The 25,460-nt window shown below is 41.4% G+C and overlaps 1 protein-coding gene across 5 annotated transcripts in view; it reads right to left on the bottom strand.

The window, feature by feature from the left end:
* The window catches only part of COL12A1 (collagen type XII alpha 1 chain), a 113,457-nt gene that overhangs the window by 28,371 nt on the left and 59,626 nt on the right, over positions 1-25,460 (bottom strand). For all 5 annotated transcript variants that reach the window (XM_049695392.1, XM_033428616.2, XM_033428615.2 and 2 more), the window contains 17 exons: positions 25,106-25,245; positions 24,549-24,678; positions 23,204-23,346; positions 21,975-22,104; positions 21,197-21,339; positions 19,383-19,512; positions 17,500-17,619; positions 16,252-16,398; positions 14,931-15,047; positions 14,633-14,779; positions 14,027-14,101; positions 9,503-9,642; positions 7,488-7,611; positions 7,179-7,322; positions 5,261-5,425; positions 2,998-3,036; positions 2,761-2,899 (listed from right to left, as the gene is read on the bottom strand). In XM_049695392.1, coding sequence (XP_049551349.1) covers positions 2,761-2,899; positions 2,998-3,036; positions 5,261-5,425; positions 7,179-7,322; positions 7,488-7,611; positions 9,503-9,642; positions 14,027-14,101; positions 14,633-14,779; positions 14,931-15,047; positions 16,252-16,398; positions 17,500-17,619; positions 19,383-19,512; positions 21,197-21,339; positions 21,975-22,104; positions 23,204-23,346; positions 24,549-24,678; positions 25,106-25,245 — 2,173 coding nt within the window. The remainder of the gene's footprint in view (positions 1-2,760; positions 2,900-2,997; positions 3,037-5,260; positions 5,426-7,178; positions 7,323-7,487; positions 7,612-9,502; positions 9,643-14,026; positions 14,102-14,632; positions 14,780-14,930; positions 15,048-16,251; positions 16,399-17,499; positions 17,620-19,382; positions 19,513-21,196; positions 21,340-21,974; positions 22,105-23,203; positions 23,347-24,548; positions 24,679-25,105; positions 25,246-25,460) is intronic.

Raw genomic sequence — 25,460 nt, 5'->3', positions numbered from 1 at the left:
GGTCATAAACAAGATGGCTTAAGGCTTTAATTGCGCCCTCCCTGTATCTAATAGTTTTTACACTTCCCTAGTCCTCCCTTAAAATCAAGTAAATCAAATAATCTCCAGAAGGTCACATGTTCCCCGAAACAAAACCAATAATAGATTTTATGGCCACGTACATTGTGATTCAATTAAAAGGAAATGTTTCTTGGCTCTAAGGCTGTTAGACATAAAATGTGGCCCCATGTGTCCTTCTAGGGTTGAGTCAGTCATTGTTCTGGGGGAATCTCTGAAGCAGAATTAATGGTTTTTTGTCTGAGACCATTTAATAGCACTATCTTCCTGAAGGTAGGAAAAGGGGCTTAATAATCAGCTCTTGGAATGGACTAGAGGACACGGGGAGGGGGAAGGGTAAGCTGGGAGTGAGAGAGTGGCAGGGACATATATACACTACCAAATGTAGAATAGATAGCTAGTGGGAAGCAGCCACATAGCACAGGGAGATCAGCTCGGTGCTTTGTGACCACCTAGAGGGGTGGGATAGGGAGGGTGGGAGGGAGACGCAAGAGGGAGGTGATATGGGGATATATGTATATGTATAGCTGCTTCACTTTGTTATACAGCAGAAACCAACACACCATTGTAAAGCAATTATACTCCAATAAAGAGGTTTAACAAAAAAAATCAGCTCTTGGACAGAAGAGAAGCAACTCCTCTATGGATTTTGACAGAGGGCATAGACTGTCTCTTGAGGTTTCGTGTCCTAGTACCACACTGCTAGTACTTCTGGAATATAACGCTGCCCTACTTTTTCTTTTTTTAATTTTTATTGGAGTATAGTTGATTTACAATGTTGTGCTACTTTCTGCTGTACAGCAAAGTGAATCAGTTATACATATACATATCCACTCTTTTTTAGATTCTTTTCCCATATGTATAGCACAGGGAACTCTACTCAATACTCTGTAATGCCCTACTTCTTAAAGCATATGTTCTGGGCAAGCTGACACGATGCCTTTTGTATGTCCATAAACTGACCATCTTCATAATATTCCACATTAAAAATAATTTCTCCATATTAATTCATTTCTCACCTAGCCCATTTTTCTCCTTTTTTAGTTAATGAGTGATTAGGAAAAAAATTATTTAATTGCATTTATGCCTCTTTCAGCCACAAGTTCTGAATCTTAAGAGGACAGTGGTCTGTCATAAGTTAAAATGTAGGAATCATATCTTGAGGTGACAGAGTTACATGCTGGGTACTTAGGTTCATTGATAAACCTAAAACTGCGAACCAGTGTGGTTAACCATAAAAGAGTTAGGAACTCACAGTGTGGTCACACTACAATACAATCTGTGCTTCCTTAAAAGAAATGAGCTTTGGTTTTACTCTGAATTTTCCGTCAGCTTTCTCAGAGCATTTCAAATTTCAGGCATCATTGTCTGACCCTGTCCTAAGTTTCGGAACACTTTATTTCTTCTTGTTCTTTTCCCTCCATAAGATGCCAAACACATATTTTTTGACATTCAAGTGTTTTCATTCTAATAAATAAAAAGTACATATTTTGGTTATTGGACCCAGGTACAAACTTTCATCAAGTAAAATAACCAACATCTAGAGCTACCCAACAGATTGCCAGAGCACCAGCCAATAAAAACTAACTGTTGGGCTTCCCTGGTGGTGCAGTGGGTGAGAGTCCGCCTGCCGATCCAGGGGACACGGGTTCGTGCCCCGGTCAGGGAAGATCTCACATGTCGCGGAGCGGCTGGGCCCGTGAGCCATGGCTGCTGAGCCTGAGCATCCGGAGCCTGTGCTCCGCAACGGGAGAGGCCACAACAGTGAGAGGCCCGCGTACCGCAAAAAAAAAAAAAAAAAACCATCTAACCAGCATTCAGATTAAGAAATAGGACATAACCTGTTGTAGTAGCCTAGTAGCTTCCTATGTACCCTTGTCCAGTTTCCCCCATTCCCTACAAAGGTAACTATACTATCCTAACTTCTAACACCATAGGTTAGTTTGCCTGATTTTGAACTCTATATAGTAGGAACCATGGAATATACTATTTTGTGTTTAGCTTCTTTTGCTCAGCCTTTTAAAAAAGAGATCTGTCAAGGGCTTCCCTGGTGGCGCAGTGGTTGAGAGTCCGCCTGCCGATGCAGGGGACACGGGTTCGTGCCCCGGTCCGGGAAGATGCCATGGCCGCTGAGCCTGAGCGTCCGGAGCCTGTGCTCCGCAACGGGAGAGGCCACAGCAGTGTGAGGCCCGCGTACCGCAAAAAATATATGAAATAAAATAATTTTAATAAAACTAACTGCTGCCTGTCAGATCATAGATCATGGACAAGCAAGGCCACTGCAGTCTTTCATCTTGTGGAGTCGGAAACACTGGGGAGAATTCCTTTTCTCATTCTGCGTTGATTCCATGCAGTCCCTCTGCACCAAGGGAGAAACGTTCAAAAGAAGTTGCCTCCCTGTTTAAACGACCTCTCTTAGAAGCGTAACTATAATCCTAGACTTAAATTCAAAAGGATCAGTAATCCATCATATGGCAGACACAGGATGAGATTCTTGGGTCTCAGAGTAGCAAGCTTGAGTCCTAGTCTCCCGTGTGACCCAATGGAGCGCAGTCAACCCAACTGTACTTAAGGAAACTAAACCAGGTCACCCATAGGACTCAATTCTAAAATACCAGGGTTCTAAGACATCAGCAAAGATTCCAAGCCTCAAAAAAGCATCTGGCCCGTGGTAAGAAAGGGAACTCCTGCTGTCACACTCACGCTGTAGGCTGATTCACAAAGGCGTTCTTCTGAAGCCTGTAAGATGAGTGGCTGGGAAAAGACCCTGACTCCAAAGAGACTCCTTGCACAAAAGCAAAATTCTTTTCTGTCAGGTTGTATGCTTCAAGCATCTTAAAACCTTTACATCAGAAAAACAAAATATATTGAAATGAGGTCATTTTAATTATCATATTGCTTGAAATCCTGAAATAAATTAGCCCGAGTATGAACGCTTACCTGGTGAGGTGTAGCCATCCAAATAAATGAGAGGACAACCTGCAAAGCACAGTGTTCTTTAAGTACGATTCACCAACAAGGTATACAAACATTATACACGCACAGAAAGCACCTGCGTACATACATCAAGTAACAAACCTGTTCATTCATTTATAAAACATATCAATCTAACCTCTTCTGAGTTATTTTGTGTAGACTTTCCACGTGTACATGAAATTATACTACTGACCAGTGTGGCCATGTTTTCTGGACATTCTCCAGTCCAGCTGGAATTTTACAATGTTCTTAAGAATGGTAAGATTGGGGCTTCCCTGGTGGCACAGTGGTTAAGAATCCATCTGCCAATGCGGGGGACAGAGGTTCGAGCCCTGGTCCGGGAGGATCCCACATGCCGCGGAGCAACTGGGCCCGTGCGCCACAACTGCTGAGCCTGCGCTCTGCAGCCTGTGAGCCACAGCTACTGAGCTCGCGTGCTACAACTACCGAAGCCCATGCACCCTAGAGCCCGTGCTCCGCAACAAGAGAAGCCACCACAATGAGAAGCCGCGCACCACAACGAGGAGTGGCCCCAGCTCGCCGCAGCTAGAGAAAGCCTGCACACAGCAACAAAGACCCACCGCAGCTAGAAATAAATTAAAAAAAAAAAAAAAGAATGGTAAGATTGAATTAGAGGGGGGAAATTTATAGATGTTTTTCAATAGATTAAAGAGCTTTTACTGATGAGGATGATTATAATTTTTGTGACTTTCTGTTTGAATAAAAAAAAAAATCCCACAAGGACTCAGAGGTGAAAAATATACAAATCAATTTTCACTGCAAAGTAAAGGAGCTGTTACAGTGGAGGATTCCTGGACTGAATGTCAATATTATGACATAGTGTGAGTGTGTTTTGTGTTTGGTAGTTGCAATCATTGTTGTTTTTGTTGTGGTCATCCATTTACAATACTTGGTGTCAGTTGATTTATCTCTTGTAAAAATAAAATACAGTGTGAGTTGTGAAAAAAAAAATAGAAATCTAAAAAGAAAAGAACTTTTCTCCCAGGAAACTTCAGATTTGTGCAAGGGCAGGAGGCGTTTGTCGCCACCCAGTCTTCTCTGCCAAGCCATGGAGGCTCACACTGGCCACCAAACCTCACAGTGGCAGGTGTACAGTGGGTCTCACCCTGGGCCCTGGAGCTGGGGCAGCACAGGGCTGCATCCGGGACCTCGTGGAATGGAGGGGGCAGCTGGTGCTCCCTGCTCACTTGCACTAGTGTGATTCCATTCTGAGCTTCAGCGTAAGTTTTACGGTAAACCACTGACGTTTGTTTACTACTGCCGCCTCTAACCCGAGTTCTGAGATCTCAATATAATGTTTCATAGGGGAAAACATAACACTTAAAAAGCACAGCCCTGCCTGGGATCAGGGGTCTAGACCAGCCACGCAACTGTCTCCATAATCTAAGACCCCAAGAATCAGAGTTCATGGATGAAGAAGAGGAACAAACCAACTTCAGTAATCAATCTTTTGTCCTTCACTGTATTTTAAGAGTTGAGCTTGAGGTCTCGGTATAATATGAAAAGTCTACACCCAAGTAAACAAGTGGGAACCAAGTGAATTTCTACAGTGCACACTCACACAAGTCAGTTTTCTCGTGGCTCTCCTGAAACACGGATGTTGACGGAACAAATACCAATTGATTGCTAACAGGGAAAAACCTTCATCCCACGGAATGCTTCTATAAATGCATTTCTAAGTTGAAGATTAATTTTCTCAAATGTCACAGGCATTGGGATGGTGGGAAAAAGATATGTTCAAACACTTTATTTCCATACAAGGAACATTACGTCTTCAAGGCTAAAAATGGACCTCTGACAAGCACACAGTTAGCATGATCTCAATAGGAACAGTGATTCATCAGGTTCTCAAGTTGTTTCCCAGGATCTATTTATGCACGGACTTGATCTCATATAGGATAGGGATGGTCTACCCCAGCGGTCCCCAACCTTTTCGGTACCGGGGACCGGTTTCGTGAAAGACAATTTTTCCACGGACGGCGGGCGGTGGCGGTTCAGGTGGTGATGCAAGCAATGGGGAGCGGCTGTAAATACAGACGAAGTTTCGCTCACTCACCCGCCGCTCACCTCCTGCTGTGCGGTCCGGTTCCTAACAGGCTGTGGACCAGTCCCAGTCCGTGGCCCAGGGGTTGGGGACCCCTGGTCTGCTCAGCAGTTACTTTTTCAAAACAACTGAGACTATGGACCCATGTGGGTCATGACTTACTTGAAGTGGCAGTTTCACAGACAAATGTGATGAGGTTGTCCTCTATCTTCTCAAAAGATTCAAAGTCGTCCACAATGAACACGTGCCGCTCGCTAGGTTTGCTGGCTATGTTGGCAAGTTCGTTGTAGTCGACGTCAGCCACGCCGACTACAAAGACACTGAACCCTGCAGAGCAGTGTTTACAGAGAGAATTACACATCCTTTTTTCCATCCTTTATGGTTTAAACAATTCAAAACAAAATCTTATCAGAAATGATGCCATATTTTCTCAGCTAATGCAACAAGTTCTTTTAATTGACATAAACTCTCTTTAATGAACATGTACTTTTTCCAGGTCTTCCTATTTTCTGGCTTATAAAATTCAATTAATTGGATTTCCTAAAATAAAGTCTTAACAATTAAAAGATGAACATTTTAATAGCAGAATGACTTAATGTGGTACTCATTTCCTTCCACACACCCACAGTCCTAATATACCCATTAATTCTGCAGCTGTCTTAGGCAACATTAACATTTCAAGCTCATGTGCCTCAGAAACCAACAATGGGCTCATTTTAAACTCTGAATTCCTGAAACTGATTTACTCAATAAACTCAGGCTCAAAGTCAGCACTTTGACCACTTTCAAAATGGAATCTACAAGTCCCACTGGCAATAAACTTTCACTTATTTAGGCTAATACAAATAAACAAAGTTTTCACTCCAAAAGCTTAATTCAACAGTAGAATTAGTTACATAATTAGATATAAATAAGGTAACTTGAGAAGCAAGCATTCATAACCCCAAAGTTAAATCACAAAGGAGCCTAAAATATACAGGAATCTGCTCAAAGTGCATAACGTAACAGCAACAACTTATAAAAAGATCAGTGCATAGAACAATCTCTGTTGTAAGAAGACACAGTATGACTTAGCACTAGTCATGACTCACTTTTAGCCAAAGACCCATGTATGTGCAGATGACAAATTCCATGTAACGAAGGACTTTACAATTTACACCACAATAAATCATGCATAGCATAGAATTCTCTCTAAAATATGTCCACCTTGGACGCTGCCTGAAGGATTGGGGGTGTTCATGCAACTATAAAGACTTAGTTTCGTCTCTAATCATCCTGAATAACTAATCCAAAGGGCAGTGTAACAAGGAGGCTTTCAGCATGTTTGATTGACAAGATCTACACCAGCAATATCTCCCTGAGGTCTCTCTGCTCCTTTGCAGTGAACCTTCCAGCAATCTGTTTGGGATCTGCATCTGCCAGGACGTGCTAAACCTATGTCTCTCCTTGCATAGGACTGAACCAGCATCAAGACTCATTTATGCTATGGCAGGAAGCCTGCTCGAGGATCATCCCATTACTGCTGTTGTGTAGGCTTCCAGCCACTATGGGGGACTGACCCTGAGGCACGTCTTATACAAAGAATACACCATGTCATTTCTGAGCAATTATCAAACCATTCCATGATGAAATGTAAACTAACATTAGAAGGGTACGGAATACAGAGTAAAACAGAAACTAAAGTAAAATCAGTAATGTTGGTCTTTTGCAATCATTCCTGGACGTTTGAAACTGTGAAAATAATGAGTGCCATCACTAGGCATCAGACTTATGCTTGTGCGATGTGGAAAACAAACTTACGGTTACCGGGGGGTAAGGAGGTGGGGGACAAACTGGGAGATTGGGACTGACACATACACATTACTATATATAAAACAGATAACTAATAAGAACCTGCCGCATAGCACAGGGAACTCTACTCAATACTCAGTAATGGCCTATATGGGAAAAGAATCTGAAAAAGAGTGGATATATGTACATGTATAACTGAATCACTTTGCTGTACACCTGAAACTAACGCAACATTGTAAATCAACTAGACTCTAATAAAATTTTTTTTTAAATGTATGCTTGTGCTTACCTGACTGTTGGATGACCAAAGCTGCCTTCTTGACCTCATCCTGTGACCGACCGTCTGTGACCACGACCAGCACCTTGGGGACATTCTTCCTCATACCACTCTCCCAGGTCAAGACCTTCTCCTTGATAAACGTGAGAGCTTTGCCTATAGAATGTGGCATGGAACATTTTAGTGTCATCTCGGTGGAAGCTCTCCAAGTGCCCTTAGCCACACCCAACTGAGAAGCAATTGAATGTTAGAGTTACACTCCGCCTATCACTCCAAAGGCTTTGGAGAGTAAAGGTCTATGTACACGCTGATGAACTGTACCTGTTCTTGTGTTTCCTCCTCTGTACCGGATATTCTGGAGGGCCCCGAGGGCCAGGGCCTTGTCGTTGTACGTGTTCAGCTTAAACTCAGACTTGACCTCGTCGCTGTACTGCACAAATGAGACCTGAAAGGAAAGGCGGTTTGGTGGTGAGGGTAAGTCGCCTCTTTTAATGTTTCAATTGTCAAGTGATTCTTCTAGCTGCATAATGGGAAAAAGAAGTCTATTAGACCTGACAGAATATGGTATGCTCTTTATAGCTAATATTATAACACTGACTACTGTTGTCTCACTAAATTCTCTGATTTCTGATCTTCAATGAAAGTGTCAGTAATTGATATGAATAATGTACATGTACTGTATTTATTCTCTAGGATGTAAGAAGGGATGGGTAAAGCTGGAGAGCAATGAGATTCCAAGATCAGAAATGAGAACATACCATCCTGAGCTCAAATATTGGCTAAGCAATTGCTTCTCAGACAACTGACCCTTCTCACTGACCACATCTATTCTTCATTGTAATATAAAGATGGCACATGAGTGATAATAATCAGCACTCGTCACCAATTCAGTGACAGTGTGATTTAGTGGAAAGAATAAAAGCTTTATAGTCAGGATTCAATGGGCTCAAATCCTAGCGCTGCCAGTTAATAGCTTTGTGACATTGGGTAGGTTCCCAACATCTCTGGGCCTTTGTTTTTTATCAGTAAAATGGAGATAATTATACTTACTTCTATGGCCAGTTTAAGGAATGAGAATCATGTATACAAAGTAACTGGCACATAGAAGTTAATAAAATATGGTAGCTTTTTTTCTTATTTTTTATCAGAAATCTTAATTTCTAAAAGGATTTCAAAAAAGGCTTACTTGCTCACACTTTAAGACTGTAACTAGCCTGACATTTTACTCTTCTTGGGTTGGAATAACATCTACAGAATTATTTGGGGATTTGAAATTTAACATATTCCACAAAGCATTATTGCATAAAAGAAGACATGATTTGTTTATGAAATTATTTGTGATTTATGTCAAAAATCTCTTATTTTCATAACATCTCTAAGATGTACCTGCCTAAATAAAGAAGAAACTTCACCAAGAGAAATGGGAAGGGAAAGAGGATTCAGAAAAATAATAACACAATACAGTCTCTTGCCTTAAGGAGTCAATGATTTAGACAGAAGAGAATCACACAAATATTGACAATATAAAGAGATACGTGCCGTAACAGCAACATAAACAAAACCCTTCAGGAGTCTGAAATGCCTAAAACTATCAAGGAAGCCTCTCCAGAAAGGGTGGAATTGAAGTGGGTCTTCGAGGTTGCAGAATCCAGGTAGTAAGTAACAGAGCCACCGGCCCTGAGTCCAGGGGTATGTTGGGAGTGGAGGAGATTCTCAGCTTTACTGGTGGGTCAGAGCTAAGCGAGGAATTATTCTTTGAGGTGTGTCATGGAAGGATTAATTTTTCTAAGTTCCCACTCTAGTAAAAGCAATAAATTTGGAGTGATTCCAAAGCAAGATAATTGGTAGTTATCATTGTAGGAAAACAAATTAATTTCCCTTTGAGTTAACAATGGCCTTTCTTCTTCTGGTTCAGGTAATATCTGCAATGTCATGATAGAGGGGGCAGTAGGGTTCCACACAGCCCCTCCAGTCACTATCCATCACTGAATCTCCTGACTTAATGGGTACAACAATCACAATGCATTTAACTTCCAGAACATAAAATGACCTTTCAGGAAACTGTATCATTGTCAAAAGATTTAAGCAGGAAGTTAGAGTTAGACTCCCTTAAATTCTGCAACAGGAATATCATCTCACCAAGAGAATACCTAGAGGAATATTTATTTTTCTATTTATTTATCATTTGCACCCAAGTCCTTCCCAAAAGTCTATGTGTAAAGAAAAGAGAAAATAACAAAGTCAAAATGGAGTTTATACTGAAAAGTCTTTCTACTTAAAAGTTTAAAGGAAATAGCAAGACATTACAGATGAATAACCTTTGAAACGACACCCACCTGAATTCCAGCAGGACTGATTTCATCAAAGGCTCCCACAGTATTGAAGATGAATTTTACAACTTTGTTAAAATTATCATCCCCGATACTCCAGGAGGCATCAGTCAAGAATACAATATCTGCCTTGGCCCCTTTGCACACTGGGGGAAAAACACAGAGGAAGCCCCAAATCTCATGAATTCTTTCATTTAAGTGAAGTTACACAACTGAGACACGTAATCTAACACCCTGCTACTCCTCCAAGTGTGGTTCAGCAGCAACGGCATCGCCTGGGAGCCTGATAGAAATGCAGAGTCCTGGGGCCCACCCCAAATGTCCTGCAACTGAATCAACAGTAGCAAGGTGCCAGGTGATTCACGTGCCCAGTGAAGTCTGAAAAGCGCTAGTCTAACTGGCCCTCAATTTCTGCTCTGGAATTACTCCATCTGGTCATTCTGCAAACATATGCTCCCTCCTCATGGGATTCTTCAAGGAGCTTCAAACAATAACTAAGGAGGAAATCAAGTGAAAAAACAACCATGCTCAGAACTTAAGAAGAGCCCTCAGTGGGTTTGGAGATTTTTGTATATAATTATCAAAGACTTGGTGTAGATAAGGTGTCTTTTCATTTTAAATTAGGCCACTAGAATCATACGGAGGGAGGGAAGGGATGGAATAAAATAAAGAAACACCTTTAATTAGAATCTTCAGACTTGAAAGCTAAAAATTCTGAAAATAAAAATTTAACATTTTAGTGATAAAAACTTGCCGTGTAGAATGTATAACACCAAGAATAAACCCTAATGTAAATATGGACTTTGGGTGATAAAGATGTGGCAATATAGGTTCACAGGATGTATCAAACGTCCCACTCCGGGTTGGCAGCGGGGATGTTGAGAGTGGAGGGAGGCTGTGCAGGTGAGGGGGCAGGGCATGTCGGGACTTCTGTGTACTTTCAGCTCAAATTTGCTGTGAACCTGAAACTGCTCTAAAAAATAAAGCCTATGAAGAAAAAAACCTGAACATGTCTTTTTTTTTTCAAAATTCACAATCTTATATGTTGTGGAATACGAATACACCAGAGAAGTAAGTCATTACCACCAAAAAGGTAACAAACATATCCATGCCCCCCAAAAGTTCACTGGTGTCCTTTTATAATAGTCTCTCCCTGTCAGTCCTCTCCACACCCCTTCCCATCCCCAGAAAATCACTGATCTCCTTTTGACATGATAGATTAATTTGAGTTTTCCAGAATTTTATATAAATGGAATCAGACAGTCTCTTTTTTTTTTTCCTCAGGCATCTTGCACCCAGCACCATCATTTGCAGATTCATCTATGCTGTTGTGTTTAACAATAGCTTGTTCCTTTCTCTTGCTGAGAAGAATTCCATTTATTCCATTATTGCTTATTATTTCACTTTTTCATGAACATTTGGGTCATTTCCTGTTTTTTTCCAATTACCTGGTTTTTTTTTTCTTACAAATAAAACTGCTATGAATATTCATGTAGAAGTCTTTGTGGGAACATATGCTTTCATTTCTCTTGGTTTAGCACCTTGTAATGAAATGACTGAGTGGTACCGTAGGTTTATGTTCAACTTTAAGAAACTGTCAAGCTGTTTCCAGTGTGGTTATACATTTTACATTCCCACCAGCGGCGTATGACGGTTCTAGGTACTCTACGTCTTTGCCAACACGTGGTCATTTTAATTTTAGACATCCTAATAGGTGTAGTGGTGTCTCATTGTGGTTTTGGCTTGCATGTCTCTAATGACTGATACTGAGTATTCACGTATCTTCTTTGGTAAAATGTCTTTTCAGATTTTTTCCTCACTTATTAAAATTGGGTTGTTTGTATTTTTATTACTGTGATTTGAGAATTATTTATGTAATATGGAGATAAATATTTTAGCAGATTATGTGATTTGTAAATATTTTCTCCTAATCTGCGACTTGTCTTCTCATTCTCTTAATGTTGTTCAAAGAGGAGTTCTTAATTTTGATGAAGTACAATTTATCAGTTATTTCTTTGCTCACATTTTTGGTGTGATATGGAAGAAATCTTGGCCTAATTTCAGGTCACAAAGGTTTATAGATTAATTATTATATGTGGGTTTATGATCCATTTTTTAAAATGTTTTTTTATCGTGGTAAAAGCCACATAATATAAAACATACTATTTTAACCACATTTAACTATACAGTTCAGTGGCACTAAGTACCTTCACACTGCTGTGAAACTCTCACCATCATCCAGCTCCCTAATTTTTTACCTTCCTCAACTGAAACTCTGTCCCCACTGAACACTAACTCCCCATTCCCCCTCCCCACCCCCCATTGCCCTCCTGCCCCGGCATCTACCAAAGTACTTTCTGACTCTACGAATCTGACTGTTCTAGGTACTTCATTTAAGTGGAATCAAACAGTATTTGTCTGCACCTACTGTATAGTGGAATGCATTTTTAAGGTGAACTTAATATATGCCCTACAAACAGATTGTACCTTCTTTTTTTCCCCCTGTGCTATACAGTAGGTTCTCAATTAGTTATCTATTGTATACATAGTAGTGTATATATGTTGAATCCCAATCTCCCAATTTATCCCACCCCCTTTCCCCTCCTTGGTGTCCACACGTTTGTTCTCTACGTCTGTGTCTCAATTTCTGCTTTGTAAATAGGTTCATCTGTACTATTTTTCTAGATTCCACATAGATGCATTAATATATGATATTTGTTTTTCTCTTTCTGACTTACTTCACTCTGTATGACAGTCTCTAGGTCCATCCATGCCTCTGCAAATGGCACAATTTCCTTTTTATGGCTGAGTACATTCCATTGTATATACGTACCACAGCTTCTTTATCCATTCCTCTGTTGATGGACATTTAGGTTACTTCCATGTCCTGGCTATTGTAAACAGTATTGTAAATAGCTGCAATGAACATTGTGGTACATGTCTCTTTTTGAATTATGGTTTTCTCTGGGTATATGCCCAGGAGTGGCATTGCTGGGTCATATGGTAGTTCTATTTTTAGTTTTTTAAGGAACTTCCATACTGGTCTCCATAGTGGCTGTATCAATTTACATTCCCACCGACGGTGCAAGAGGGTTCCCTTTTCTCCACACCCTCTCCAGCATTTACTGTTTGTAGATTTTTGGATGATGGCCATTCTGACCAGTGTGAAGTGATACCTCATTGTAGTTTTGTTTTGCATTTCTCTAATAATTAGTGATGTTGAGCATCTTTTCATGTGCCTCTTGGCCATCTGCATGTCTTCTTTGGAGAAATGTCTATTTAGGTCTTCTGCCCATTTTTGGATTGGGTTGTTTGTTTTTTTTGATATTGAGCTGCATGAGCTGCTTGTATATTTTGGAGATTAATCCTTTGTCAGTTGCTTTGTTTGCAAATATTTTCTCCCATTCTGAGGGTTGTCTTTTCGTCTTGCTTAACATGTCTTCAAGCCAAAAATATTTACTGAATTCCTTTCAACAGTCTAAAGAAACACACTACTATTTTATCCTATAATAATACACTTTTAATTTTTAATTTTACTTCTTTAATAGGCTTAATAACCATAACATTCTAGAGCCTTCTAAGAGAAAAGAAAAATACTTTCAATTAAATGTTGGAAACAGAATGTGGGAAAAGAATAAACCAGTAGTTAATTAGCTAAAACTTAATTTGATGAAGCACTGAGCATTGCCCCAAATTACTGAGAGACCAATCTAAATAGCTCAGTCTATGTCTTTTTACCAGTTTACTACAAGGGACAAATATGTCTCCAACCTTGGTGAATGGTCAGAAGCCAGGAATTCCAAAGCCAAAGGCCCAGGGGTTATGCTGCAAATTTAGCCCAAAAGGTCCCCAGTGCCTGTTGATGCCAGCAGCCACAAGAAAGAAATGCCCTCCATGTGACAATGGATTATTTAAGGCATCCCTAGACCTTCATCTGCAAAATCGAGGAAACAGAGTTCCAGCTGAAGAGGCAGAGTGGTTTATCACTGGGTTTTTTTGTTTTTTTTTTTAATGTCGGTTCATTGGTTTGTTTATTAATTTATTTTTGGCTGTGTTGGGTCTTCGTTTCTGTGCGAGGGCTTTCTCTAGTTGTGGCGAGCGGGGGCCACTCTTCATCGCGGTGCGTGGGCCTCTCACTGTCGCGGCCTCTCTTGTTGCGGAGCACAGGCTCTGGACGCGCAGGCTCAGTAGTTGTGGCTCACAGGCTCTAGAGAACAGGCTCAGTAGTTGTGGCTCATGGACCTAGTTGCTCCACGGCATGTGGGATCTTCCCAGACCAGGGCTCGAACCCGTGTCCCCTGCATCGGCAGGCAGATTCTCAACCACTGCGCCACCAGGGAAGCCCCATGACTGGTTTTATTCACACTAGAATGGGCCTGGAGCAGAAGAGCAAATGACTGGTAATCTTTGCCTTTAATTGAAAAACTCTTTAGCAGGAATAATAGGTCAGAAATGTTCTATATCAACTGCGTAAGTAAGAAGGCTATCAATCCCGATCGGCTGAATGCATTGCCTAATGGCTGTACTTACCTTCCCGGGCTGGTGGAATCGTGGGAGGGGGAGGAGGTGTAGGCGGCTCTGTAGGAGCTTCTGTTGGTTTTACAGCTAGAATTGAAAAGAATAATTAGAAAAACGCAACATGTGCACATTTCATATCTCAGAAAGTAAATTTTTAGAGCCATTTCAGTCCTCGATAACAAATCAAGTGTCATGGGCACTGACATACTGGGAATCCTATCTTATCCAAAATTGGTACCATTGGTAGTCACTCAACATTGACTACAGCAGCACGAAGCGAAGCCCAGATGCAAAGGGAGAGCGTAAGACCTTCAGATACAGTCAGATGAGCAGAGGTCACCAACACGGATCCATGTGCACCTTCTCACTGTCAGCTAGAGCCAGCTCTCCCTCCTTTAGGTCTTTCCTTACAATTACGCCAACTCTAACAGGGCAGCACGGATCTGCTGCAGATAAAGGTGCTGAACCCGCTGCAGACACCACCTCAAGGACCTGCCATCATGTCACTATTGCCGCTCGTAAGGAGAAGTGTCACACAGGAGTCACTTATGTCTCCCACACCCAGAGCATCCTACTCTGAAGCCTTACAGAGACCCCCCAGATTACTCAAACACTTACTAGTATGTTCTTTGACAGAGACACCTGGTCCCTCAAGATTTGGTGTCTGCACAAAGACAGTGACGCCATAATCAGTGTCTGGTGACAGGCCGGTGAAACAGTGACTGGTTTCTGATCCACGCACTGTAATTTCCTGTCCTCTTGTTCCTGATGAGGACAGCAGAGGAAAAATGCCAGTGTCACCAGTAATTATCTTTAAAGACATTCTGATACATCATTTTATAAATAGAATGACACCTTTACTGAAGTTTTAAATGTGGCTACTATGTGCTCCAGGTCATTTTTTTTGCACACGTACCATCCGCAGGGCTTAGTTTCAGCCTGTAGGAAGTGGCTGCCCGGTGAGCTGACCATCTAACACAGAATGTATCCCACCCGACCTGGTGCGTTTTCAGATCTGTCACATTCAAATATACTACAAAAGAAGGACAGAAAGAAATAGATTTACTTCATAAATAAAGGCCAAAAAAAGCATACTTTTAATCACAGCACAATTTTAAAACTTCCACTGTGGCTGCAAAAAATAATGTCTAAAGTCTCACATTGTTTCTTCATAAGAAACAGACATGAAACAAACACGAAAACATGGTATTGTCGAAACCGACCTCCCTTTCTATGACTGATTTTCAAGGGAAGGAAAATCCACATTCAGACGTACCTCTGAGATACTGCAGGTTCAGTTTCAGACCACCAGAATAAAGCAAATATTGGTACAATAAAGCGAGTGACACAAATATTTTGATTTCCCAGTGCATAAAAGTTATGTTTACACTATACCGTAGTTTATTAAGTGTGCAATAGTGTTATGTCTAAAAAAATAATGTTCATACCTTCATTAAAAACACTTTATTGCTAAATACTGTTAACCATCATTTGAGCCTCCAACGAATTGCAATCTTTTTGCAACAGTAACATCAAAGATTACTGATCTCCGATCACCATAACGAACATAATAACAATGAAAAAGTTTGAAATATTGCAAGAACTACCAAATGTGACACAGAGACATGAAGTGAGCAAATACTGATGGAAAAATGGCCTTGCTCCGTGCCGGGTTGCCGCAAACCTTCAATTTATTAAAAAAACACAGCATCCGCCAAGTGCAATGAAACGAGGTCTGCCTACAGCCCCTCTCCACGCCATGAATGTCAACGACACCTCATGAAAAATAATAAAAAAAATTTTCTGAAAGGCTATCTGCTAAGTCCTCAAATAGCCATTAAAGCACGGATGACAATAAAATCTACCTGCAAGCTGAATCAGTCATCATGGCATTTATGGGAAAACTTTCAATTAGATCAATACATTTAGGTAATATATGTTTAACATCAAATGTCAGGAAAAAACCACATACCATCCCACATGGATAAAATCATAATTTTTATAATTTTTATCTTTTAAAATTCAAAATGTATTTTCTATGAAACAAACATATCTCATCATTATACATTTTGTATCCTTGATTATATGACGTAAGTATTTGTTTAGCTGGACACAAAAGAGTTACCTACTCAAGGCCGAGGAAACACGCGTAAGAAAAAGAAAGAAAATTAAAACAGAAGGACCTGGTCATTTACACTACACTTTTTCTTACAACCACAAAAAGCTACGTGACTCACAGGTAGTGCCTTGGTCCGTCAGAGGGACACTGAGACCAGAATCATACTGCGCGTAAACGTTCACGTCATAGGTGGTGCTGGGGCTGAGATTGTGCAACGTGTACGATGTCATTTCTCCAACAAAGACCTCCATGGGCTCATTGGAACCTTTAATAACAATCACAAAAATACATAGACATATGTCATCCCTAGTCTCAAAGTTTTCTTAAAATCAAAAAACTTACACTCAAATGATAGTATGAACACCATTAATTCCATAGCCCTCATGCACGTGCTCCCCGTAACACCCGCTGCATTACATGGTGAATACAAAACTGGAAGCAGAGACCGAATCCTTTTCCTTGTTATTCTCAAAGCATAGCACAGTAGCTAGCATGTGTACTAATGAATGTAGTAGGTTTGTAATTACTGTTCCTTTAACGAATAAATCATCACACCGTCAACTACTCTAGACTCTCAAGCCTCTTCTTTAAGCTCCAGTTTGCAGTACATAGCTTTGTACATACTGGGTGCTCAATGAACATTTTTCTGTTGTAGAGATGATTTAAGAACGTCTATCTCCCACCCCGTTCCATGCAGTGTGGTTACTGAAAGTCCTCCACCTTGAAGTTCCCTCTCCATTTCTTACACAGGCTCACATATCCTTACACTTGCCTTCTCTCCTTTATTTTTTTCTAGTTCACATCCTTCCTGGGTGCATGGAAGATACCCCAGCAAATTTACTATAAAAGTATTTTGCTTCCATTTTGCTAAACATATAGACAGAAGATGGAAACACAGATGGCGAATAATTTAATAGAGGGGATGTCCATTTAGGTGAAAGTGTCCGTGGGAAGCCAAAAGAAAGCCTGTCGTGAATAAACTAAAATGCACATGCCCCAAATGGAATAATACCTTGACCTAATGGGAAAAATACACAAGTTTATACTAATTAAGTACTCATTCTTTCACAATCATAATAACATATAGGTTGTCTGATCACAGCTTCAATTTGTGCAATTTTATGAACCAGATCAGACGTTTTTGTCATGCAGATTAATGGGAGTTGCATCTAAACCCATAGTAACAATGATACTTTAGAGCATTGGCTTAAATACTATTTCCAGAAACGTTACCTCTGGTAGGAGAGGACTTGATGTGATAACTGAGCTATCAGGAGAATCTAATCATGGGGGATGCAACAAAGAACTCCCTCATGCACAAATAACCCTCCAATGCATTTCTAAGATGATAAAGGTGCTTCCTTACCCACTGGCTTATACACAATTTTATATCCAAGAACGGGAGATGGTGAAGGATCCCAGGACACTCTGAATCTCGTATACCATTCATCTGAGATGTGTATGTTCTGAGGAGGAAGTAATCCCACTGAAAACAAATATTGGCACACGTTACTGACCTTTTATTGACAAACGAGGAGAGAGCACAGAACTTTATGAGTATTGACCATGAATATTGACAGTGCAGCCTCATGAGAGCAAATTAATAATATCCCATATTGTCCCGCTCCAGAAAACAATTAAAAGGTCTTGAAATGTTCAACAGAAAGCTTAGTAGTTTTCCAAATTCAAACAGCAAATCAAATGGACTCAGGAACCGGTGATTTCTAGAATTGGATTCAGAATTATAAAAAGTAAAAGAGATCTCATACCATTTTTTTGAATGTTATAGATCACAGATTGTTAGAGCCAAAAAAATGATTTATAGACTATTTAATCCAACCATCTTATCACAAAAATAAGATATGATTTGCCCAAGACCACACAGCTAGCTAGTGACCAAAATGAGGTTCTTCCCCAGCACCACTATAACCTCTACCAACATAACCTAGAGTAAATCCTCACACCTCCAGAGTACTACCCAACTCTATCCCCTATTAGATCAATGCTGTGCGGTAGCCTGTTAGTCAGCCACTGAGTTTTTATTCACAGCATTACACAAATAAGGACTTAACTTCAAAAACTTTTTTACAAGAGAAGCCAGAAGCGGCTTTGGCCCTTCCTAGAAAACTAAAGATCTAGTAGAGATTTTTGTATGTTCTTGATTAAGCACAGAATTCTGAAATACAGCATTTCCTCCAGAAAAATACCAAAATATATTCTGAAACCTAAGGGAAGAGTGAAAATGGGAAGCTGTTAAATTAAAATCATCTTGAGTCGCTAGATGGAGTCTGTGTTGACTCAGTCCTGTAGACAACAGGTGTCAATAAATATACAAATTCCTCAGCCTCCAAAGACTGAGCTGAAACACTCTGGTCCTGCTTTTCTCTCAGGAGTTTTCAAATGTTACCTCTCCCAAATCCTGTAATGTTGTCAAGATCATTTAAGTAGAAAAAGAGTTTGGGCAACTAAGTGTAGCAAGGAGACTGAAATCATCTTACTTAAGTGGATTTTTGCTGAACGAAGTGGAAAAGTGTCTTACCCATGTCTCCCAGTAACGGAACCCAGCGGACCCATGGCCCAACCCACCTTCACGCTCAGCCAGGGACTCTCAACTTTGGCTGCGCACTAGAACTTCAGCAGGTCTGGACCATGTCTAGACCATTAACATCAGTATCTCTCGGGGTGGCGTACAGGCATAAGCCTTTTTAAAGGTCCTCAGATGATTCCAGCAACCAAATTAGAGAACTTTTGATCTAAACCATAAGAAACTGCTACCCACGCAGGCTAGAAAAGGGGCCTGAACCCTGGTAATCCATTAGGACAATAGAAAAAATAATTTTTAAAAAAAGCTAAATTTGTAAAGACAGAAGATGATTCCCAATCATCCTGCTTCTTTTTCATGACTTAAGATTCTATGGTGATGGGGTCTTTTTTGCTGAACACTTAATTGACTGAGTTAACAGCTACAGCCTTAACTGATACCACACAAACTAAAACATTATTCAGTGACTAAGCAGTTGTTTTCCAAAGAATAAAACTATCTCAAGCAAAGCAAAATATGCAGATTTGTGTCTCATTTTCCTTCTTTCAGTGGACCTTTAAAAAGTTAATAACACATTCCGTTGTCATATCATTCTGACAAGATTCAATACCTAATACAAATGTTAATGCAGTATTAATGGAGTGTCTGAGATGTGTATACTCAAATATGACCAAATTTAAAGATTATAAAAGGTTTAAGACATTTACCAGTTCTTCCATTTCCTGTCAAATGGGTACCATCTCCATCTTCATAAACAGCAATAACAGTAATTTTATATGGGGTATCAGATTGCAGGGGCTGTAGCATTACGTTGTTTCTTCTGCCTGGGACAGTGGTCTGCAGGGGAAGTTAAATTATGAGTTATCATCAGCTAGAGGACTTCCAGATCAATACTTTTGTATGTATTCCCATAAACAGGAGTGTTTTCTTCATCGTTTCTTTTTCTTGCACAATGCTCAGGGCGAGGCAAACTGTCTACCACTGTGCAGCAAGGGAAATGGTTTTAGAGTCGGGCAGGTCTCAGCTCAAATCCCGCATCAGCCACCTCCCAGTCTTGTGGCTCAGCATCTCAGAAGGAAGGATGGAAGCCGTGAGGATGAAAGGCAGTATCTCGTACAGCACCTCCACACACGTGACTGAGCACCACTGCGCTCCCTTCCTTCCCCACTCCTCCATGTGTGTCAGTTTCGTGGGACTCCTTCCACAAATGGGCACCCTGTGCCCACCGTGGGCCAGGTGTGGTACCAGCCACTGGGAGCCCACTGGGGAGCAAAAGCGGACTCAGTTTCTGTCCTCGAGAGCATCAGTTTTGGCTTCCCTGGTGGTGCAGTGGTTAAGAATCCGCCTGCCAATGCAGGGGACACAGGTTCGAACCCTGGTCCGGGAAGATCCCACACGCCGCGGAGCAACTAAGCCCGTGAGCCACAACTACTCAGCCTGCGAGCCACAACTACTGAGCCTGCGCTCCACAACGAGAAATCACCACAATGAGAAGCCCGCGCACCGCAACGAAGAGTAGTCCCAGCTCGCCGCAACTAAAGAAAGCCCGCGTGCAGCAACGAAGACCCAGCGCAGCCAAACGTAAAATAAATAAATTTATATTAAAAAAAAGTATCAGTTTTGCTAATATTAATTAGGGGAAAAAGAAGAAATGGAAAATACATTCAGCTGCCCCCACGAAGAGCAAATGAACCAGACAGACCTCTCAGTCTTTTTTCCAACTCTATGCTTTGCTTCTACAAAAAGCAGGGATCACTTAAACCATGAATTCCAGCGTGGAGTCCCCTAATTCCAAATGGTGAATTGGGAGGGAAATTACATCTTTAATGTTTCCAGAAAGTGATGGGAAATTGCGTATTTGTCCATGGCAAGGAGGAGATTCTCTGCTTTGGCAAACTAAGTGTGGTAATACCGCTTATCCCATCTTGATCAGAAACTCTTAAATGGCAGTTACATGGGTTTCTGATTAATAAAAATAGGAGCTTGGGGCTTCCCTGGTGGCACAGTGGTTGAGAGTCCGCCTGCCGATGCAGGGGACACGGGTTCGTGCCCCGGTCTGGGAAGATCCCACATGCCGCGGAGCGGCTGGGCCCGTGAGCCATGGCCGCTGGGCCTGCACGTCCGGAGCCTGTGCTCCGCAACGGGAGAGGCCACGACAGTGAGAGGCCCACGTACCGCAAAAAAAAAAAAAAAAAAAGAAAAAAAAGTTAAGATTTAGAGTCACATAACTCGAACATTAAGTTAGGTAACTCAGAATGATAGGTATCATGTTTCACCGACTCAGTTCCTATGGTATAATTAGATAGTTAGAAATACACATTTTTATGAGATAAGATAATTTTTCAACCTGTGTTTAGAAGAGAAATGAGCCCAAAGATACTGATCGTGCAGGTGGCCCCAATATCACATCAGAGAAAGACTCAACTGTAATCACAGCACTTCCTAAAGAAGAAAGCTTCCTTTCACCCTCCAACCGGGTAAGAGATTTCAAAATGCTCAAATGAATGAGTAACCAACTCACATATTCATCAATTGGGTCACCAACGGTGGGAGAATAAATGATCCTGTATTGCTGAACTGGCCCATCAGCGTGGTCCCAGGCTACCGAGAGGCTGTTGGTTGTCTCCCCAAAGACTCTCAGATTTCTTGGTCCACTTCGTGGTACTAAATAAATAAATACAACAGAGTTAGTTTCCTGTCTGTGACCATAGTGGACACAGGGGTGGAGGGAGGGGCATGAAAGAACGGGACCCAGGGCAGAGTAACTGTACCCCGGTACTTCACGACTCTCTGGGTTGCTCACTCCCTTATGATGAAATACACATCTATGGCTCTAATGTGAAACCATAACCAATAGAAAGTGCTGCATTCAGAGCTACGATTACATGCTGAACTTCCAGTGACAGAGAGTTAGGTTTGAACGTGAAAGTACAGACTGGGAGAGAAAGGGATTATTTTAACTGCTATAAGCACCTCCTGTTTAATGAAACAGAGAGGCCGCGCCCTAACACTTCCAAAGTGCCCAGTTGGTGAGAAGACCCATCGCAGGCAGAAGAAGGGAAGAAACCCCTCCTTAACTGGGGTACCAGATGAGAAAACGGCCAAACGATGTCACTCAGCTGGGAGGGCAGTCGTGGCCCCAGGGTTCCAGGCTGAACGTGACTGTGGGCAACCCAGCGCTCCCCTCACCTGCACAAGGTAGAGGCAATTCCCCACACTCCTCACTCACCACCACCACCCCCCAGGCCTCCTGCCCCAAGTCACAAGGGAACCCGGTGGAGAAAGGATTTCCGCCTCACACGTGCGGCCCTGGGCGGGGCTGGGAGTCCCCTCTGCATCCGAGTAGAGGGCAACGATGTTCACGGAATAGGGTGTGTCCGGAATCAGCCGCTCCAAGTGCACCATGCGGGTATTTCCCGGCACCACGATCTGGAGGGGAGGACACACCAGATTCTGCTTGACCACAGCCCAAATGCTTACCGAGTCTTTTATTAGTCAGCGTCATAATGTTTACAGTAAAAGGCTGAGCCCAGCACAGCAGAAACCACCTTCTGTGCTACCTCATAAGGTCTGTCCAAGCCATACTGTTAAGGGCAATTTATCCTCAGAAATTTCCTCTCCAAAAAAGTTAGTTCATACTTGATGCTTAGTAACTTCAACTATCTCCCATTTGTGTTCATGATAAAGGTTCTCAAATACAACATCCAGGGCTCATGATAGCTACCCAAAAGCATCCCGAATGTTAGATACACATAAGAAAAGGGACCCCCCCACACACACACACACACACACACACACTGGTAAATTAGAGAGCTACTCCATGCAATGGATAAGGGCAGTACTGTCTGAATGTGTCGTACCATACACAGGGACATACAAATCAGTATTCTTACAGAACACATCTATCGCTCCTCACTTGTTTACCTTTGTTCATTGTCATTGTTTATTTTGGTAAAGACTTGTAAATTAAATTAGTCTATAAATTTACTTTCCCATAGGTGTTCTATCCCTTGTCCAATTAGAAATTTCTGATCTCAAAATTATTAATCTACTTAGAAAACTGCATAGTACTAGGGATTGAAGATAGATTGGGCAACTTGTTAAGAGCCAATGAAGGCAAACTTTAAGGTATTTTCATAACAAAGACGTGTATGTTACAACAAAAGCCCAGACTGACAAGGTCGAGCAATGATTTGCATTCACTGCTGGGGTTTTCAACTTATATAGCTAATTTGCATTTTTCCAAAATTCATTTTTGCTAACTGACCCTCTAGTTAATACACTTACTTTAGTTCATCAAAAGCAATTATTTAAGCATTACACATGGGCAGGCCCGTGGCTTGCATCCTCACAGGCAACCGAACAGGACACAAACTTGAGCCTTAGCTCATCAGGAAAGGAAGTTTCCAGGAGACCCGGTAGGTACCACACCAACTGACTTATTGTTCCGGGCCAGCAACTAAAGCAGGAGGCACAGTAAAATCGACAGCATTCTTCTGTCGAGCTCTACGACGACAGCATGACTTACAGATTCCGAGGGTCTCTGGCCAGCCAGGGGCGAATACACGACGCGGTACTGCTGCACCGGCCCCGGCGCCGAGCCCCAGCGAACGTCCAGGCTGTTTGGCGTTGGATTGTACACTTGGACGTTTCTTGCCAGCCCTCTCACCACTGAGGAAAGAAAAGCCAACACATATTTCTTACATCTGTTTATATATGTCAAGCTTTTGCTATCACTTCTCCAAAACTTCTACTCTGTTAACAGGATAAAATACTGTCCTCCTTAAACTTCTAATTATCTACACACAAAAGCAGATGAAAATTCTGCAAATCCAAATGTAGTCAAAATTAGCCAACTATGTCCTTGGTCTATATGGAAGCAAAGTTGTTGCCAATAAAAACAAGCTAGTGAAAGTACGATAATAGCACTGGGTTGGCCATAAACAAACAAGGGGCAAGGGACAAGAAGCTTCAGTTTTCCAACACAGGTAATGGAGAGATAGAGAAGAGGATTTTATAGCTCTGCCTTCTAGGTGAAAACTGGCAACACTGATGAAGCCATCTAATTCCATCAGCTAACATTCATTCCTTCTCATTCAACAAATAGATACCGAATGTCTTCTGTGATTAAAAGAAAAGGCAAAAGGAGGGAGAAAAGATACACTCAGTTCTCAGTTAACTGCCCCAATAGGGACTTAGAAAACATGCAAATTAAATCCATGTATTAACCCCAAACTCTAGTTTAGCCAATAACATCATCTTTCCAGACCGCTCATCTTTTGCCAAAAGAAGTCATCTGTATTTGCTCTCTTTTAGCCACCAGCAAGTGTATTTTTAAAGCCAAAGAAATATTTATAGGTATGCCCCAAAGCCTTTAAGCAGTACTAGAAAGAATTGTAAAACCACTATACGCTGGTTTCTCAAGATGTTAATGGCAAATGAAAGCACACAGATTTTCAGCGCCAGAAAGCACTTCATCAGCAAACCAGAGAAATGTGCGATCAAGTAATGTGACGAACAGATTTCAACAATTGACACTACGAAAGTCAATTACAAAACACTGCTTCACACAAATTTATAAGGCACAAAGCAAAGCTCATGAACTTTTGTGAGTGAAACGGAATACTGGTGATAACACACACATTTATAAATCCTGAAATTATCATTTCAGAAGAAGAATGCCATTATAACCTTTTATTTCATACACTAAAATATTAACAGTTGGTGGCGTTTGGATGGTAAACTATGGGTAATTTTTATGTTTTTGCTCTATCATGAATTTTCCAAATTTTCTTCAATGGGCCTATATGGCCTTTCCACGGAAAAGCAAAACGTATCATGAAAAAGCAATATTTTTCTGCCTTCTTACTTACATGTCCTTCCAGTATCTGATGTGCGTCCTCCATCACCTTCAGAATACACGGGAACTACTGTAACAGTGTATGCGGTATCTGGCTGCAGATTCCTAAGAATGGCATAATTGGTATTCCCAGGGATTGGAACCTAAAGATTTTAATAAAATGTAAAGTATCTGATTTGAAAAACTTGTAAAAGAAATAATACTTCGAATAATATAATACTCAAAATATTAACTCAAGACCAAGCCAAGAAGCAAGTTCTATAATATTGGGACGTAATGATGCGCCCCCAGACGGACTGTTATAAGAGTTTCTGAAGACTTCTCTGCACTCACCCCAGGCTCCCTCTCAGAACTCCCTGAAATGATTATTTCCCCTAGCCCCAACGCCCCGCAAAAACTCCCTGATCACCCAGGCACAAGACACCAACCTACCACCCTCTGTCAAGTCCTACCGAATGAATATGAACTTCTTCAGCACTGAGGTAAATTGGTTAACTCTTTAGCTCCACTTTGCAATCGTTTGGCTACAGCTAAAACAAACGTGCTTTTTTCCCTACAGGAAATAAGTACCAGTTCCTCCGGACCGCCTGCTGTGGGTGCGTAGAAGAGCTTGTACTGGCGAGGACTGCCCTCTGCGTGGTCCCAGCGAACGTTCAAAGTGCTGGTGGAAGGGTCGTACACTCTGAGGTTCCTCACGGTATTCAAAGGTTCTGAAATGCACGGAAAGCACATCACAGTGTGGTTCTAGCAACCCAGCGCTCACAAAACACAGGTTCACTGATGTCTCCCCACCCCACAAATATTTGCTGCAGTCCTGAATAAGGGAAAGAATGTCTGTGATCATCTGACACATGTCTCATCTCTCCAGAGAGATTTTGGCCCCTGAGCGGTTTTTGTTTGTTTTATCCTAGAAAGTAATAAACGT

Source organism: Orcinus orca, chromosome 12 (genome assembly GCF_937001465.1).
Source record: "Orcinus orca chromosome 12, mOrcOrc1.1, whole genome shotgun sequence".
Classification (NCBI taxonomy): Eukaryota; Metazoa; Chordata; class Mammalia; order Artiodactyla; family Delphinidae; genus Orcinus; species Orcinus orca.
Note: the sequence above shows the minus strand (reverse complement) of the source record. Positions and strands in the feature narration are given on the sequence as shown.